General features: G+C 40.3%; 1 protein-coding gene across 4 annotated transcripts in view; it reads left to right on the top strand.

Annotated features, from left to right (window-relative positions):
• The window catches only part of FAM131B (family with sequence similarity 131 member B), a 135819-nt gene extending 124296 nt beyond the window's left edge, over window positions 1–11523 (top strand). For all 4 annotated transcript variants that reach the window (XM_089654361.1, XM_089654360.1, XM_089654359.1 and 1 more), the window contains 2 exons: window positions 3987–4412; window positions 9065–11523. In XM_089654361.1, coding sequence (XP_089510487.1) covers window positions 3987–4372 — 386 coding nt within the window. In that variant the 3' untranslated portion in view covers window positions 4373–4412; window positions 9065–11523. The remainder of the gene's footprint in view (window positions 1–3986; window positions 4413–9064) is intronic.
• The last annotated feature ends 7605 nt before the right edge of the window (window positions 11524–19128 follow it).

The following is a 19128-nucleotide window of genomic DNA, read 5'->3' as shown; positions in this document are numbered from 1 at the left end:
GGTTCATGTCCAAGTCCGGGAGGTTCATGTCCAAGTCTGGGAGGTTCATTTCCGAGTCTGGGAGGTTCATGTCTGAGTCTGGGAGGTTCATGTCTGAGTCTGGGAGGTTTTTTCCAAGGCGGCATTTGTGAAAGTAGAATTAAACCATATATCCCAGAAAATTTCCCTGGGGCAACCCCTAGAAGAATGTGTAAATGTATAAAGGGGAATGGCCAAGTTGACTTAGTGCTTCCAATAGTCCAGAGTATGGGGTCTATAATGCATCTTCAACATCTTAAAGTGATATTAAAGGCAATTGTTTTTAAAATAACAAAAATGTCATATTTACCTGCTTTGTGTAATGGTTTTGTACAGAGCAGCCCTGATCCTCCTCTTCTCAGGTCCCCTCGCTGGCACTCCTGGCCCCTCCCTTCTGCCAAGTGTCCCCATTCACACATAGAGTTCAGTCCTGCTCCCCCCCCCCCACTTTCTCTTTATTGGCTCACTGGCTGTGATTGACAGTAGCAGCAGCCAATGGCTCCCGCTGCTGTCTCAGCCAATAAGGAGGAGGAGTCTGGGGAGAGCTGCTGCTCTCGTGCACATAGCTGAATCATGGTGGGGCTCAGGTAAGTATGGGGGGGGCTGCTGCAGACAGAAGGTTTTTTGTAAAACCTTGAGCTTTTACAACCACTTTAAGGGGACCACAGGGTAAATTCTATGTAACCATTGAGGGGGTGAGATACATCCTGTGAGGGATTTTTAATTGAATTATAAAGTCCCTAGCAGAGATATGGGCCAATCTCATAGGTCTTCCTAGTCCTCCCGGAACCTCTGCTCACCATCTGGAGTGAAGAGTATCAAGTCCCTCATGGATAGAAGGCAGAGCCTTGTAAATAGTGGAGAGGTTTTGTTAAGGGCATCGTTCCTGGGCAGAATTTCCAATCCCACGGAGGTAAGGGACAATAGGGATAGGTAGGAGTTAGGAAGGGTGAACTGCTATTTTAAGGTGTCAAAGGAATTCAATCTACCTCCTTCGCAAATGCGTTGGAGATATATTCTTCCCCTTGACACCCAAATAAGGGGATCGGGTATGGAAAACAAATTCGGGCAGGGTGGGATTTCGCCATAGAGGAGTGAGAAGTGAAAACCTATTCAAGACTTTAGGATTTACCTCATTCCAAGCCCTTATGACTGCTTTAATAAAGGGAGTCAAATGACACTATACTTTGGCTCCCCTATAAAGAAGGTTCCGGAGGGCTTCATAGGAGCCTAAATGAGCAGCCTCCAGCATCACCGAAGCATATTTCCTTTCGCTTCTGAGAGGGTGAATCCACCTAACGTGGACAGCATTAAAACTTGACTGGTGTTCTAATCCCTCTCCACTCTATCCAAAACTAAAAAAAAAAAATATTTTTTGCCTGTAGCTGTTTAATTGTGTCAAGTTTCACTACTCATTGGGACTGGAAGTAAGGGGAAATCTCTACTCTGTGGACATAGGCAGAAACACATTTTATTAAAATATAGAAAAGTTTAAGCCTCTGTCAAGTTTTTCTGCCATATTGGTATCCCTGTTTTTGTCAGGAAGGGAACAATTTGTAGGGGGTATTTTTAGCAGAGTGAGGAAGGGATAGAATTTTGGATAGACAAGAACCAGTGGAGGTACAAACAAAAATAGAAACCCCAAAAAGCTTCTAAACCCTCCTACTATAGCCAAAACTTAAAAAAATGGGGCTTGAGTTAGACCAGGTATACTCAACAAGGGTTTCATGGAACTCTAGTGTTCCTCCAGAGGTTGCTGAGGATTCCTTGAGCTGTGGCTAATTGACCTCCCATCTGATGGTGTCTTCATAGATCCAGGTCCATCACCACTTGGCAGAACCAGTAGCATGACTCCAATGATCTTTGGCAATCTAACCACAGCTGTAAGGGGAACTTAATTCCCACTGGCCCCCAATATAAGGAACATTTCACTAATGACCTCTTATGGACTAATCCTACCAGGAGTTCCCTAAGACATGAAAATTATTTCAAGGGCTTCTCTAGGATAAAAATGTTGAGAAAGGCTGAATTAGACCGTACCTCAACAATAAAAAAATATTATAGAAGTATTATATTATATACTTAAAAGTGTGAAAAAAATCTAAAATTATTTTAAACATTGTAATAATAACACAAAAAATATTTTTACATGCATATATTAAAAAAATAATACAGTCAGGTCCATAAATATTGGGACATCGACACAATTCTAACATTTTTGGCTCTATACACCACCACAATGGATTTGAAATGAAACGAACAAGATGTCTTTTAACTGCAGACTGTCAGCTTTAATTTGAGGGTATTTACATCCAAATCAGGTGAGCAGTGTAGGAATTACAACGGTTTGCATATGTGTCTCCCACTTGTTAAATGACCAAAAGTAATGGGACAATTGGCTTCTCAGCTGTGCCGTGGGCAGGTGTGTGTTATTCCCTCATTATCCCAATTACAATGAGCAGATAAAAGGTCCAGAGTTCATTTCAAGTGTGCTATTTGCATTTGGAATCTGTTGCTGTCAACTCTCAAGATGAGATCCAAAGAGCTGTCACTATCAGTGAAGCAAGCCATCATTAGGCTGAAAAAACAAAACAAACCCATCAGAGAGATAGCAAAAACATTAGGCGTGGCCAAAACAACTGTTTGGAACATTCTTAGAAAGAAGGAACGCACCGGTGAGCTCAGCAACACCAAAAGACCACGGAAAACAACTGTGGTGGATGACCGAAGAATTCTTTCCCTGGTGAAGAAAACACCCTTCACAACAGTTGGCCAGATCAAGAACACTCTCCAGGAGGTAGGTGTATGTGTGTCAAAGTCAACAATCAAGAGAAGACTTCACCAGAGTGAATACAGAGGGTTCACCACAAGATGTAAACCATTGGTGAGCCTCAAAAACAGGAAGGCCAGATTAGAATTTGCCAAACGACATCTAAAATAGCCTTCACTGTTCTGGAACAACATCCTATGGACAGATGAGACCAAGATCAACTTGTACCAGAGTGATGGGAAGAGAAGAGTATGGAGAAGGAAAGGAACTGCTCATGATCCTAAGCATACCACCTCATCAGTGAAGCATGGTGGTGGTAGTGTCATGGCGTGGGCATGTATGGCTGCCAATGGAACTGCTTCTCTTGTATTTATTGATGATGTGACTGCTGACAGAAGCAGCCGGATGAATTCTGAAGTGTTTCAGGCAATATTATCTGCTCATATTCAGCCAAATGCTTCACAACTCATTGGACGCCGCTTCACAGTGCAGATGGACAATGACCCAAAGCATACTGCAAAAGCAACCAAAGAGTTTTTTAAGGGAAAGAAGTGGAATGTTATGCAATGGCCAAGTCAATCACCTGACCTGAATCCGATTGAGCATTTCACTTGCTGAAGACAAAACTGAAGGGAAAATGCCCCAAGAACAAGCAGGAGCTGAAGACAGTTGCAGTAGAGGCCTGGCAGAGCATCACCAGGGATGAAACCCAGCGTCTGGTGATGTCTATGCGTTCCAGACTTCAGGCTGTAATTGACTGCAAATGATTTGCAACCAAGTATTAAAAAGTGAAAGTTTGGTTTATCATTATTATTCTGTCCCATTACTTTTGATCCCTTAACATGTGGGAGGCACATATGCAAACTGTTGTAATTCCTACACCGTTCACCTGATTTGGATGTAAATACCCTCAAATTAAAGCTGACAGTCTGCAGTTAAAACACATCTTGTTTGTTTCATTTCAAATCCATTGTGGTGGTGTATAGAGCCAAAAATGTTAGAATTGTGTCGATGTCCCAATATTTATGGACCTGACTGTATGTAAAAAAAAGCCAAATTCTTTGTAATAAATAGTTGTCCTGTTATTTTTTGGGAATTAAAAGTAGAATTTGACATTAACATTCCTTTGTTTTTCCTTTCTGTCTTTGTCTTGTCCTCCTCGTGTGTTCCCTTTTCACATTTCTCTATCTATGTATAGATAACCTTGCACAGGCGCATTCAGAATGTTGGCCACACTCTTATGTGTCCCAAGGACTGTACTGCCTCGGCTCCTCGGAGGCGTGGGCTAGCAGCGAGCAGTCTCTCACAGTGTCCCCGGCGCCCACAGGAGGATGCGGCATCATAAACCCCGGACCTGAGCTGGAAGAGAGACCGCTTGAGAATATCTGTGAGATTTCCCCTCAGTTGCTGCACTCTAAAATATCCCCCTTAGAAGAAGATGACGTTGTGTGTCACGATCTGCAGTCCCTGTCTCCACCAAGAGAGGAATTTGACAGCCCCCCGCACAGCCGGAAGGTGTCAGATGTGGCAACGTCTGGGGTGCAGTCTGGGGAGGAGGAGGAAGAACGAGAAGTGGAGAACTAAGTCCATCAGGTGGAACCGGAGGATGGAGAAACATCACAATGTGAGCTGGGGGTCATTTATCAAACTCTTCCATGCAACCAACTTTTTTTTTTTTTTAATTATTTTTGAAAACTAGGCAAAAACACTACAGCCCTCTGCAAAAAAAAAAAAAAAAATCATGAAAGTGCTTACAATTTTTTTTTCGATGCAGGACCCAATTTTAAAGAAATATTCTGCTAAATTTAAAATTTATAAAACAAGCTCTTAAATAAAGCTTCACCCCTTTCTGTGAAAAGATGAGCATTAAGATGCCTGCATGCTGCTAACTGCCGAGTATTTGTGACATTTTACGTTACTGCTGCGGCCACTCTTCCTACCTAATCATAGCTGACCGGGTTGAGAAAACTCAGCTACTATAATACAATAGGAGAGTTCCCGTTTCGGCCTTGCAAAAACTATATTCAATATTATTTACTAAAGGGTGCATGTACCCATAGGAGCCTGTATATAAATATGAAATTGCTTTTTTTTCTCTTCGTTTTATAAAAACTGTAAATTCAGACTGAATATTTCAAAGGCATTTCCTCTAAATTTCTTACCAAGCTATTTCATTTTACCAAGTGAAATAGTTAAAAATTACAAAGAAATTTAAGAAGAGAATCCTTATGGTCATTTTATTTGCGCAGCGTTTCATTTTTATATCATTTTTTTAAAAACATTTTTAAATACTGTCTCTTTTAATTAGTGGACATCCCTTTAAAAAACTTTTTGGGGGGACATCAACTCACTAAATTCAACTTTCAATATTTTATTTAATGATGCTTGTTTTATCACAATGTCTCTTACATATCGCATAGCTGTGGCCCTTCATTGGAAACAATTAACTAATATGAAAGTTAATTATACAAACTATAAATTGCTTGTTCTTATGAATTTGTATTTTTTCTCATCAGTTTTGAATAAAAAAATACAATTTTTGATTGGAAAAAAACACAATTTACCCAATTTTCCAAATGTGTTATTGTTTTCCAGTTTCATTATTGTTTATTGAATTGGCACAATTCTGTTTTCATATGGCACAGCTGTGGTCCTTTATTGGCAATAATTAACTATTATGAAAACTAAAAAGTATTTCTTCTTAGGAATCTGTATTTTTTTCTTTTTTTTTACCTGTGGTAAATTTAAAAAAAAATAGATAATTTTCTCTTTAAAAACACAATTTAAAAAATTTCCAAATGTGATATTGTATAGTGAATTGATGCCATTCTGTTTTCATTTGGCACAGCTGTGGTCCTTCATTGGTAATAATTAGCTAGTATAAAAATGACCACAACCTGAAAAAATCTTTCCTTTTATGAATCTGTATTTTTTTCAAATCAGTTGTGAATACAAAATATAATTTTTCATTGAAAAAACACAATTTACCAAATTTTCCAGTTGCATTATTGTTTATTGAATTGGCACAATTCTGTTTTCATATGGCACAGCTGTGGTCCTTTATTGGCAATAATTAACTATTATGAAAACTAAAAAGTATTTCTTCTTAGGAATCTGTATTTTTTTCTTATCAGTTGTGAATTAAAAAAAATATAACTTTTGATTGAAAAACACAATTTACCCAATTTTCCAAAGGCGTTATTGTTTAGTGAATTAGTGCCGTTCTGTTTACATATGACATAGCTGTGGTCCTTCATTGGCAACAATGAACTATTATGAAAATTACCACAAACTAAAAATTATTTCTTCTGAGGAATCTGTATTTTCTTTCTCATGAGTTGTGAGTAAAAAATATATATAATTTTTGATTGAGAAAAAAAATACCGCAAACCCAAAAAAATCTTTCCTCTTATGAATCTGTATTTTTCTTCTTTTTTTTATCTGTGGTAAATTTAAAAAAAATAGATAATTTTCTATATAAAAACACAATTTAAAAAATTTCCAAATGTGATATTGTATAGTGCATTGATACCATTCTGTTTTCATTTGGCACAGCTGTGGTCCTTCATTGGTAACAATTAGCTAGTATACAAATTACCACAACCTGAAAAAATCTTTCCTTTTATGAATCTGTATTTTTTTCTCATCAGTTGTGAATACAAAATATAATTTTTCATTGAAAAAACACAATTTACCAAATTTTCCAGTTGCATTATTGTTTATTGAATTGGCACAATTCTGTTTTCATATGGCACAGCTGTGGTCCTTTATTGGCAATAATTAACTATTATGAAAACTAAAAAGTATTTCTTCTTAGGAATCTGTATTTTTTTCTTATCAGTTGTGAATTAAAAAAAATATAACTTTTCATTGAAAAACACAATTTACCCAATTTTCCAAAGGCGTTATTGTTTAGTGAATTGGTGCCGCTCTGTTTACATATGACATAGCTGTGGTCCTTCATTGGCAACAATGAACTATTATGAAAATTACCACAAACTAAAAACTATTTCTTCTGAGGAATCTGTATTTTCTTTCTCATGAGTTGTGAGTAAAAAATATATATCATTTTTGATTAAGAAAAAAAATACAGCAAACCAAAAAAAATCTTTCCTCTTATGAATCTGTATTTTTCTTCTTTTTTTTATCTGTGGTAAATTTAAATAGATAATTTCTATTGAAAAACACAATTTAAAAAATGTCCAAATGTGATATTGTATAGTGAATTGATGCCATTCTGTTTTCATTTGGCACAGCTGTGGTCCTTCATTGGTAACAATTAGCTAGTATAAAAATTACCACAACCTGAAAAAATCTTTCCTTTTATGAATCTGTATTTTTTTCTCATCAGTTGTGAATACAAAATGTAATTTTTCATTGAAAAAACACAATTTACCAAATTTTCCAGTTGCATTATTGTTTATTGAATTGGCACGATTCTGTTTTCATATGGCACAGCTGTGGTCCTTCATTGGCAATAATTAACTATTACGAAAACTAAAAAGTATTTCTTCTTAGGAATCTGTATTTTTTTCTTATCAGTTGTGAATAAAAAAAATATATAACTTTTGATTGAAAAACACAATTTACCCAATTTTCCAAAGGCGTTATTGTTTAGTGAATTGACGCCATTCTGTGTTCATTTGGCATAACTGTGGTTCTTCATTAGTAACAATTAACTATTATAAAAATGACCAAAAACTAAAAATCTTTAATCTGTATTTAAAATAAAAAACAATTCTCAGTTGTAAATTAAAAAATATAATTTTTGATTGAAAAACACAGCTTACCAAATATTCCAGTTGCATTATTGTTTATTGAATTGGCACGATTCTGTTTTCATATGGCACAGCTGTGGTCCTTCATTGGCAATAATTAACTATTACGAAAACTAAAAAGTATTTCTTCTTAGGAATCTGTATTTTTTTCTTATCAGTTGTGAATAAAAAAAATATATAACTTTTGATTGAAAAACACAATTTACCCAAATTTCCAAAGGCATTATTGTTTAGTGAATTGACGCCATTCTGTTTTCATTTGGCATAACTGTGGTTCTTCTTTGGTAACAATTAACTATTATAAAAATGACCAAAAACTAAAAATTTTTAATCTGTATTTTTTTTTTTAAATTTCTAAGTTGTAAATTAAAAAATACAACTTTTGATTGAAAAACACAATTACCCAATTTTCCAAAGGCGTTATTGTTTAGTGAATTGACGCCATTCTGTGTTCATTTGGCATAACTGTAGTTCTTCATTAGTAACAATTAACTATTATAAAAATGACCAAAAACTAAAAATCTTTAATCTGTTTTTTTTTTTTTTTTCATTTCTCAGTTGTAAATTAAAAAATAAAATTTTTGATTGAAAAACACAATTTATCAAATTTTCCAGTTGCATTATTGTTTATTGAATTGGCACGATTCTGTTTTCATATGGCACAGCTGTGGTCCTTCATTGGCAATAATTAACTATTACAAAAACTAAAAAGTATTTCTTCTTAGGAATCTATTTTTTTCTTATCAGTTGTGAACTTTTGATTGAAAAACACAATTTACCCAATTTTCCAAAGGCATTTAGTGAATTGACGCCATTCTGTTTTCATTTGGCATAACTGTGGTCCTTCATTGGCAACAATGAACTATTATGAAAATTACCACAAACTAAAAATAATTTCTTCTGAGGAATCTGTATTTTTCTCATGAGTTGAGTAAAAAATCTATAATTTTTGATTGAGAAAAGAAATACCGCAAACCAAAAAAATCTTTCCTCTTACGAATCTGTATTTTTCTTATTTATTTTTTTTTATCTGTGGTAGATTTTAAAAAAATAGATAATTTTCTATTGAAAAACTTTAGTGAATTGATGTTATTCTGTTTTCATTTGGCATAACTGTGATTCTTCCTTGGTAACAATTAACTATTATAAAAATTACCAAAAACTAACAATCTTTAATCTGTATTTTTAAGAAAAAAAAATTCTCAGTTGTAAATTAGAAAATTATCATTTTTGATTGAAAAACACAATTTGCCAAATTTTCCAATTGCGTTTTTTTTAGTGAATTGGTGCCATGTGTTTTCATTTTTGGTCCTGGTAAACCTAAAAGCGCTCCGGTGGTACACCCGATCTCTACTACCCTTTGCTTGGCCTGATTGGCTGCATGCTAGTAATTCTGTGAAACATTTTGCCTGTAAGCATGCACTTCAAAATTCCTGAGAGGGCTTGTCGACCTGTTTGTTCTCCATAATATGAATTTGATTGTATATTTTCTTCATAGAGATCATAAAAGAGGCAAGAGCAAGATAACAGCACCATACCAATGAAAGGAAAAACTCCAACTGCTCTCAACGGGATCCCTTTTCTCTCTTGATGCTGTTATGTTGCTCCAATGTTTGGAAGCATCCTGTGATAGGACATGGTGGAACCCTTCCACAGAAGAAATTTCGACGTCAAAGAAGATTTCATTGAAGGACAAGGATAGCATTTGGACAACGCCTCTTTTCATAACTCCCATTAATACGTTTATCTACAGATAAATTCAAAACTTTCCCAAAAAAAAATCAGTCTACAATTATTTGACTCTTCTTTATAATTTTTGATTGACTTTTTGATGTCTGTGAAGTTGATTTGATAAATGACCCCCCGTCCACCCAACCCCAAAGTGTGAGAGAGTTGGCGTCAAGAGTAAAGACCATCGCCGCCTTCGATGCCAAACGGATCCCAGTCTGCCTGTCTGTCCTGCCACCAACGCAGAAAAGTCTTCCCTTGTCCTAGGAGAGAAATCACGACCAACTTTCATCCCCCTTGGCATCCGTAAGAGGAATCCATGACACTAAGCTCCAATCTTGCCCTCTCTCGGGGTCTTGCAATGTTGACCAGAGACAGGCTCAGGTGTCGGAAGCACAGACTGCTCCATTTGTGTGGGAGGTCTCGCATGCCTTAAAGTGATCTCCCTAAAATCTCCCAACTATCATTTGCCAAACTCCCCAACCCCTCCCAAAAAAAAAAAAAAAAAAAAAAAAAAAAGAAAAAACTTTAATCTGCGTTCCTGCCAAAGACCACAGAGCATCATCCTTCATTAACTTGTTGCTTGCCAAAGGTCTAATGGGCATTGCGCTTCATCCGCTTGCCAACTGTTCCCCATCTCATACGATTACAGGGCATTTAAACAACGCTGTTTATTATTTTGGGGGGGGGGTTTTGTTTTGTTTTTTTGGGTTTTTTTTTTTTATGTACAATTCATTCTCATGAATTGGCTTGCTGGTGAAATTTATTTGCAACAAATGCTCCATTAACCTTTATCAATGCTGGTGTCCTCACAGCATTGCTCTCGCAACAATGTTTTGTACAAAGCGCTTATGGTTTGTCTATTTTGCGTTTTAGTCTTGCCAAAGACCTGCAGAGCATCACGTTGCTAGCCTTTCTTTCAGCCTTTTGGTCCACCAAATGTACAGGGATGGGGTAAGTCCTTATAGGCCTAAGGGTCTAGGGCAGATCATTTTTTGGGGGGCGATTGGACAAGTGCACCCTTGTGTGATCAGTTCTTGCTTATATTTTTTTCTTGAAGTCTTAGACAGGAAATATTATTTTGGAGAATTAACATTTTGATATATGTAGAATACTTTAATGTGTTCATATTATTTCCTGTGTACATAACTGGTTGCCCACATAGTTTTGAGGTCTTGGGGGTGACGTGATGGCTTAGACGACCATATTGGTGAAGCCAAACCTTAGACAGGAGAGACAAATTCCAAAAGTCAGTCCATTTTAATAGTCTTTTTTTTAGTAGCAAAGGAACATGTGATTCCACTGCCAAAAAAATATAAGAGCCTTTCTTTCGGCCTTTTGGTCCACCAAATGTACAGGGCCAGGGTAAGTCCTTATAGGCCCAAGGGTCTAGGGCAGATCATTTTTTTTTGGGCGATTGGACAAGTGCCCCCTTGTGTGATCAGTTCTTGCTTATTTTTTTTTCTTGAAGTCTTAGACAGGAAATATTATTTTGGAGAATTAACATTTTGACATATGTAGACAACTTTTATATGTTCATATTATTTCCAGTGTAGATAACTGGTTGCCCACATAGTTTAGAGGTCTTGGGGGTGACGTGATGGCTTAGAGGACAATATTGGTGAAGCCAAACCTTGGACAGGAGAGACAAATTCCAAAAGTTAGTCCATTTTAATAGTCTTTTTTTAGTAGCAAAGGAACATGTGATTCCACTGCCAAAAAAATATAAGAGCCTTTCTTTCGGCCTTTTGGTCCACCAAATGTACAGGGCCAGGGTAAGTCCTTATAGGCCCAAGGGTCTAGGGCAGATCATTTCCCCCTTGTGTGATCATCAGATCCCCCTTGTGTGATCATTTCTTGCTTGTTTTTTTTTTTCTTGAAGTCTTAGACAGGAAATATTATTTTGGAGAATTAACATTTTGACATATGTAGAATACTTTAATATGTTCATATTATTTCCTGTGTACATAACTGGTTGCCCACATAGTTTTGAGGTCTTGGGGGTGACATTAGAGAACCATATTGGTGAAGCCAAGCCTTGGACAGGAGAGACAAATTCCAAAAGTCAGTCCATTTTAATAGACTTTTTTTAGTAGCAAAGAAACTGCCAAAAAAATATAAGAGATTGTAAAAAAAAAAATAGTTTTTTAGGTGTTTTGGCAACCAGACTTCTGAGATGAGTCTAGTCCATTTCCTGAACATGTAATCTCTTATCTCTAGGAGACACAATTGTGATGCTGGCATTGTGAGTTATTCAACCTGGTGTATATAAAGTCAAAATGCAAAAAAAGAAACTACAGCATGTACTGTTTTAAGCGTTTGGATATCAGCTTTTAAATGGAACATACGGTGCTTTTTTATTATTATATTTAGTTTCAAAAAGATCATTTTCAATATCTAGTTTAAATTAGGTAGACATGATATATTTCTATGTATATCTTATGTTTACCACTGGCAGACAGCAGGTGGCAGGCTCTAAAAAAAAAAAAAAATTCTTCTTCTGGGTGTGCTGTGAACAGGTAGGAGAGATCAGATTGAATAGAATGCTGAATGACTTAAAGGAGGAAAACACCCTTCATTCCCTTTTAGCAAAGATGGGGCAATGTTAATTAGTCACAAGTGTGCAGCCAGTGCTGGGCTTTCTTTTAGGACAGGGGTCTCCAAACTTTCTAGGCAAAGGGCCAGTTTACTGTCCTTCAGGCTTCAGAGGGTGAGTAGAAAATGCCCAGGCATCAGTGTGTATAAACAATGCCCCATTATTGGTTTTAATGGGGCTTTAATGGGGGGAAGATGCTCCTGTTTTTGGTATCAATGGGAAGAATAGTGCCATTGATGGTGTCAGTGGGAGGAATATTGCCCCATCATTGGTATCAGTGGGAAGAATATTGCCCCATCATTGGTGTCAGTGGGAGGAATAGTGCCCCATCATTGGTGTGAGTGGGAGGAATAGTGCCCCATCATTGGTGTCAGTGGGAGGAATAGTGCCCCATCATTGGTATCAGTGGGAGGAATAGTGCCCCATCATTAATGACAGTGAGAGGAATATTGTCCCATCATTGGTGTCAGTGGGAGGAATAATGCCATCAATGGTGTGAGTGTAAGAATTGTTCCTTCGATGGTGTCAGTGGAAGGAATGGTGCTCCATCATTGGTGTCAGTGAGAGGAATGGTGATTTGTTGTGTTGGGTTTCTGCACATTATTAGGTGTGGAGCCCAGGATTTCATTACATTTTTTGAAATCTGTATTTTACATAGTCTTGTTCTCATTGAGAACTCAAGGCACTTAGGAGTCGGGGCAACCATCTTGGGCACACTCAAATGATCATTACATCAATGGTGTGATTGTAAGAATAGTGCCTTTGATGGTGTCAGTGGAAGGAATGGTGCCACATCTTTGGTGTCAGTGGGAGAAATAGTGCCCCATCGTTAGTATCAGTGGGAGGAATGGTGCCCCATCATTGGTATCAGTGGGGGGAATAGTGCCCCATCGTTAGTGTCAGTAGGAGGAATGGTGCCTCACCATTGGTGTCAGTGGGGGGAATAGTGCTCCATCATTGGTGTCAATGGGAGAAATGGTGCCCCATCATTGTTATCATTGGGAGGAATAGTGCCCTATCATTGGTATAAGTGGGAGAAATAGTGCCCCATCTTTAGTGTCAGTGAGGGGAATAGTGCTCCATTATTGGTGTCAGTGGGAGGAATAGCGCCCCATCATTGGTATCAGTGGGAGGAATAGTGCCCCATCATTGGTGTCAGTGGGAGGAATGGTGCCTCATCATTGGTATCAGTGGAAGGAATAGTGTACCATCATTGGTATCAGTGGGAGGAATGGTGCCTCATCATTGGTATCAGTGGAAGGAATAGTGCTCCATCATTGGTGTCAGTGGGAGGAATGGTGCCTCATCATTGGTATCAGTGGAAGGAATAGTGTACCATCATTGGTGTCAGTGGGAGGAATAGTGCCCCATCATTGGTGTCAGTGGGAGGAATAGTGTACCATCATTGTGTCAGTGGGAGGAATGGTGCCCCATTATTGTGTCAGTTGGTGGAATTGTGCCCCATAGGCCAGACAGAGCCAAACAAAGGGCCACGTCGGCTCCCAGGCCACTGTTTGGAGACCACTGTTTTAAGTGGTCTAGCCCCAAGTAGGGATCTATGGGGTCTGAATAGCTTGAATCTTTAATAACTGTACTTAGCCAGTAAAGGGTATCATTTAAACTTTTTTAATCAATTGACGGCTAATGCAGTATAAAGTTCTCCTACTTATCTGCGTATCTTGGTAGCCCTGTAGGGCATGAAGTTTCTGGATGGGGCTGCGTGTCTTGGTAGCCCTGTAGGGCATGAAGTTTCTGGAGGGGTCTGCGTGTCTTGGAAGCCCTGTAGGGCACAAAGTTTCTGGATGGGGCTGCGTGTCTTGGTAGCCCTGTAGGGCACAAAGTTTCTGGATGGGGCTGCGTGTCTTGGTAGCCCTGTAGGGCATGAAGTTTCTGGAGTGGTCTGCGTGTCACTTTGGAGGGATGAGGGTTGTGGAGTGGGTGAGGGGAATCTCTAGCAGACGTGGTAGCCCTGTAGGGCATGACGTTTCTGGAGGGGGCTGGGGAGCACTGTGGGGGGTAATGGGGTTTGTGAAGTGGGTTATAGGATTCTGTAGCAGACTTGATGGCCCCGTAGGAGATGATGTTTCTGGAGGGGGCTGGGAAGCACTGGTGGTGGGGGGTTGTAATGTTGGTTAGGGGACTACAAAGAGCTAGGTGATCTGTAGGAGATGAGGTTTCTGGGGGGGCTGGGGAGCACTGTGTGTGTGTGTGTGGGGAGGCAGTCGGTTAGGGGGCTTTGCAGAAGATTAGGTGGCCCTGTAGGGGATGAGGTTTCTGGGGGGGGGGCTGGGGAGCACTGTGTGTGTGGGGGGAGGCAGTTGGTTAGGGGGCTTTGCAGAAGATTAGGTGGCCCTGTAGGGGATAAGGTTTCTGGGGGGGCCTGGGGAGCACTGTGTGTGTGTGTGTTGGGGGGGGCAGTTGGTTAGGGGGCTCTGCAGAACATTAGGTGGCCCTGTAGGGGATGAGGTTTCTGGGGGGGGGGCTGGGGAGCACTTTGTGTGTGTGTGTGGGGGGGGGGGTTGGTTAGGGGGCTGTGTGGAAGACTAGGTGGATCTGTAGCGTAAGAGCTTTCTGGAGGGGGCTTGGGAGCACTGGGGGTGGGGGGATTGGTTGGGGGACTCTGTTGTGCCCATTATGAGAGTCTTCCACCAACCCTGTGCTGAATTTCCAGGTTTGTACATCCGCTGTGCCCATTATGAGGGGTTCCCGCTATCCCTGTGCTGAGTTCCCGAGTCAATACACCTTCTGTACCTATTATGAGGGTCTTCCACCATCCCTGTGCTGAGTTCCCAGGTCTGTACATCTGCTGTGCCCATTATGAGGGGTTCCCACCATCCCTGTGCTGAGTTCCGGGGTCTGTACACCCGCTGTGCCCATTATGAGGGGTTCCCACCATCCCGTGCGGAGTTCCCAGGTCTGTACACCCACTGTGCCCATTATGAGGGGTTCCCACCATCCCTGTGCTGAGTTCCCAGGTCTGTACACCCACTGTGCCCATTATGAGGGGTTCTCACCATCCCTGTGCTGCGTTCCCAGGTCTGTACACCCACTGTGCCCATTATGAGAGGTTCTCACCATCCCTGTGCTGCGTTCTCGGGTCTGTCCACCCACTGTGCCCATTATGAGGGGTTCCCACTATCCCTGCTCTGGATTGCTTTTTTATTTTACATTATGAAGGATGTAATAGGAAAAGTGGGATCATTCATGTTGCAGCAGCAAACTCCAATGTAGAAGTAAAGAAGAAATGAGCGCCTCCAATTATTGGTACAAAGTTACAATATATGGGGGCAAAAGACACCCCACCCCTCCTCCACCACCATGCCCCCACAGAGAATTCTTACTGATTTTTGCCTTATAACTACTCTCCCTTATACTAGCGTATGAAAAGAAAAATGCAATAATGTAAAAGTTCGATGAAACAATGTCACATTTTTTTAATCACATTTTTCATAGAGGTCTATACATGAGACCAAAAACAGGGACAACTGGGGAAGAAAGAGGGACAGGGGGGGAATTGGCTCAAAAAGAGGTGCAATCAGGAAATATGAATTCCAGATTTGAGAGGTCAACTGGAAGACGAGTTTAAGGGCTCTTTCAGACAGGCATCAGAGAGGAGGTAAACACAGGTGGCTGAGCCTCGTTTTTGCCACCCCCTGGCTGCCCACCTGAACTGTCACACTGTACACAGGTGCGTGTACATGCTGCTTATCTTAACGTCTCCGCTGGTGTTTTTGGCCAAACAGCTAAACATTTGTGATAGTTAATGTGGTAATTAATGTCAGTATGGTGCAGGTTATGTCTGTCAAGCAGATTTGTATGTTCTTGTTTGTCCCGATCAATATCTTCATGGTGAGCTGGATGTTTTTGATTGTGTCAAATGTTATACAATTTTTGATAATTAAACCAGGACTCCAGGCAAAGAGCTAATTACACACTTGGAACACATACTGTATGTATAGATTTGTAATCCCGTTCAGCCAGTCTTGAGATTCACATTTCCAGATTGGTCAGTTTACTGTCCTCACCTGCAGAACCCCATCCACAGCCTGCTGACTGGACAATGGAGGAACATTGCCTCACTGACAGGGCTAGCGTCTGCTCTTCTGCTCTTTCCCTTCCTTTCCCTTCCCCTCCCTTCCCCTCCTTGCCTTCCCTTCCCTTCTTTGCCTTTTTCCTTCTGTGCTGTGCAGGTGATTATAGGAAGCTAATACAAAATCAAATTCAAATACTTATATTAGCTATGTATAAAAATACACTGAGTGCCCATTCACACTACAGAGATATGCTGCAGTCCATTAATTCTCATATTAGCACACATAGCTTTCTTTCCTTTCCTTTCCTTTCCTTTGCTTTTCCTTTTCCTTTCCTCTCCTTTCCTTCCCTCTCCTTTCCTTTCCTCTCCTTTCCTCTCATTTCCTTTCCTCTCCTTTCCTTCCCTCTCCTTTCCTTTCCTCTCCTTTCCTCTCATTTCCTTTCCTCTCCTTTCCTTTCCTCTCCTCACCTTTCCTTTCCTCTCCTTTCCTCTCCTTTCCTCTCCTTTCCTTTCCTTCTCTTTTCTTCCCTTTTCCTTTGCTTTTCCTTTTCCTTCCCTCTCCTTTCCTCTCATTTCCTTCCCTCTCCTTTCCTCTCCTTTTCCTTTCCTTTCCTCTCCTTTCCTTTCCTTTCCTTTCCTCTCCTTTCCTCCCCTTTCCTTTGCTTTTCCTTTTCCTTCCGTCTCCTTTCCTCTCCTTTCCTTCCCTCTCCTTTCCTCTCCTTTTCCTTTCCTCTCCTTTCCTTTCCTTTCCTTTTCCTTTCCTCTCCTTTCCTTTCCTTTCCTCTCCTCTCCGTTCCTTTCCTCTCCGTTCCTTTCCTTTCCTGCACTGTGCAATGGAGTGGCACCTGATTGGCTCATAGAGCTGATCCTCCATCTCCACCTCCATCAGAAGAGTATAGGGAGCTAATACAAAATCAGGCACAAGTACTTATACTACTCCTTCCTTCCTTCCTTCCTTCCTTCCTTCCTTCCTTCCGTGCAGGACATTATAGGAAACTAATACAAAATCAAACTCAAGTACTTATACTAGCTATGTACAAAAATGCAGGGCCCATCCACACTACAGTGATAAGTTGCAATGTGTTAATTCTCATTAAAGCACACATAGCTTCCTCCCTTCCCTCATTTCCTCCTTCCTTCCTTCCTCCCTCCCTCCCTTCCTTCCTTCCTTCCTTCCTTCCTTCCTCCCTCCCTTCCTTCCTTCCCTCTCCCCTTCCTTCCTTCCGTCCTTCCTCCCTTCCTTCCTTCCTTCCTTCCTTCCTCCCTCCCTTCCTTCCTTCCTTCCTTCCTCCCTTCCTTCCTTCCTTCCTTCCCTCCCTCTCCCCTTCCTTCCTTCCGTCCTCCCTCCCTTCCTTCCTTCCTTCCTTCCTTCCTCCCTCCCTCCCTCCCTCCCTTCCTTCCTTCCTTCCTTCCTTCCTTCCTCCCTCCCTCCCTTCCTGTGGCTGACCCTTTTTTTGACATGCAGCACACCACAGTGCACAGTATACAGTATATGGTGGGCTGCAGTGTGCAGTGTATTGGGGTACCTCTCACAATAATGAGCTCTACACCCCGAGTCGGTGTTCTGCCATGCATTGTGCTGTTTAGCCTGCGTTGCCTCAGTGCACAAGGATGAATGGGCCGTTGATGGTTTTTAATGGAAGGTGATGTCTTGCGTATGCCTGGAGTGCTACTTTAATGTGATCAGAATGCTTCTGTATGCAGGTCTGTGTACAAACACGCACACGCACTTTTTTAGTGGGAATTATTAGCGATTCCCCTCTGCTGTGAAGATTTGAATAGCGTAGCCCATAGGACGTCCGGGGTAGTTGCATTGTCTGGCTTTTCTAAACTAGATGTTTACAGCTTTTTATTGGTGACCCTACGGGGTGTATTTATATAAAATATGCAGAGCTATTCATCCTGCAAAACTGCATGTACCGTCTTTCTGTGTGAATGGGGGAAAAATAGAACGTGGTTAGGCTATTTTCTTTCTAGATCGAAGGTTATTCATTCATAATAGCATGAATCAGGAAAATACCCCATTATGGCCACTAGATGGAGCTGATGATTATAGTACATGGGTGTCAAGCTGGCGGCCCTCCAGCTGTTGCCAAACTACAAGTTCCATGAGGCATTGCAAGATTGACAGTTGCAAGCATGACTCCCAAAGGCAGAGGCATGATGGGACTTGTAGTTTCGCAACAGCTGGAGGGCCGCCAGTTTGACACCCCCTGGCATAGTATGTAAGAATTTATTTCCTCTGATCATTAGCTCCATAGCTTTCTGTGTACCAAACCAATATCAAAAACAGTGATAGCAGCTTTCCCCGCTATCGTCTGAACTTTTTTTTGAGTGGCACCATTACTGCCATCTACAGATTTAGGGTTTTTTTTTGGTGTCTGTGTCCCCTCTGGGGAGAGTCACCCATTGATCTGTCTTGGTGGCTTTGTAGAAATTTTCTTTCACTTCCTGTTCCAGAGGAAATTTGTGAAAATCTCTATTATAGGACATAGACCAAAAAAAAAAATGTCTGATAGGGATTTTGCCATTCGATAGTCAAAAACAGATTAAAAAACCCAGTTTGGGCGATACATATGAATCGGTAATATTTTATGTTCTCGGTGATATATAATGTGTATAATACCCTCCATAGTATCTGTGAATATAATGCTTTTACAGTCAATAGCAATCATTAGGTGCTGCACAGAATCTACAGTATATATAATATCTGTGTGTATATAAAGTGTCATGGGCTGTCAGTGGTATCTATACTGTATAATATATATATATGACGTGTACATAGAAGATAACATAAAGCAGTACTCAAGCCAAACCTTACAAGATGAAAATGAATAATCCAAGATGAAAAATCATAGAACAAATCCAACGTTTGCTGCAAAATTCACCTTCAATGTAGAGATTTCTGAGATTCCCCCTGCAGTAATTTTTTCTTCCAGTAGATGTCCTCAGTCCCGCTTCCTCTGAGCTCAGGTTGTCCTGGACCCGCCCCCCCTCCAGCCTGTGAATGGACAGTGAAAGGAGGAGAAGCACAGTAATGAGCTCACCTTGCTGTCTCCTCCTATCAGCATGCTTCTTGTCAGCACAGGAAATGATTGGCTCTTTCTGCTGCTTCTTGTTGTCAGGATTTCTCAAGTTCTCTAGAACAGGAAATATGGAGGAATCTCCCCAGCAAACAAGAGAGAGCTTTTATTATTATTATAAT

This window comes from Staurois parvus, unplaced genomic scaffold, assembly GCF_062004578.1.
Source record: "Staurois parvus isolate SC_StPar_1 unplaced genomic scaffold, SC_StPar_1.0 ptg000758l, whole genome shotgun sequence".
NCBI classification, from domain to species: domain Eukaryota; kingdom Metazoa; phylum Chordata; class Amphibia; order Anura; family Ranidae; genus Staurois; species Staurois parvus.
This window is presented reverse-complemented; position numbering and strand designations above follow the sequence as displayed.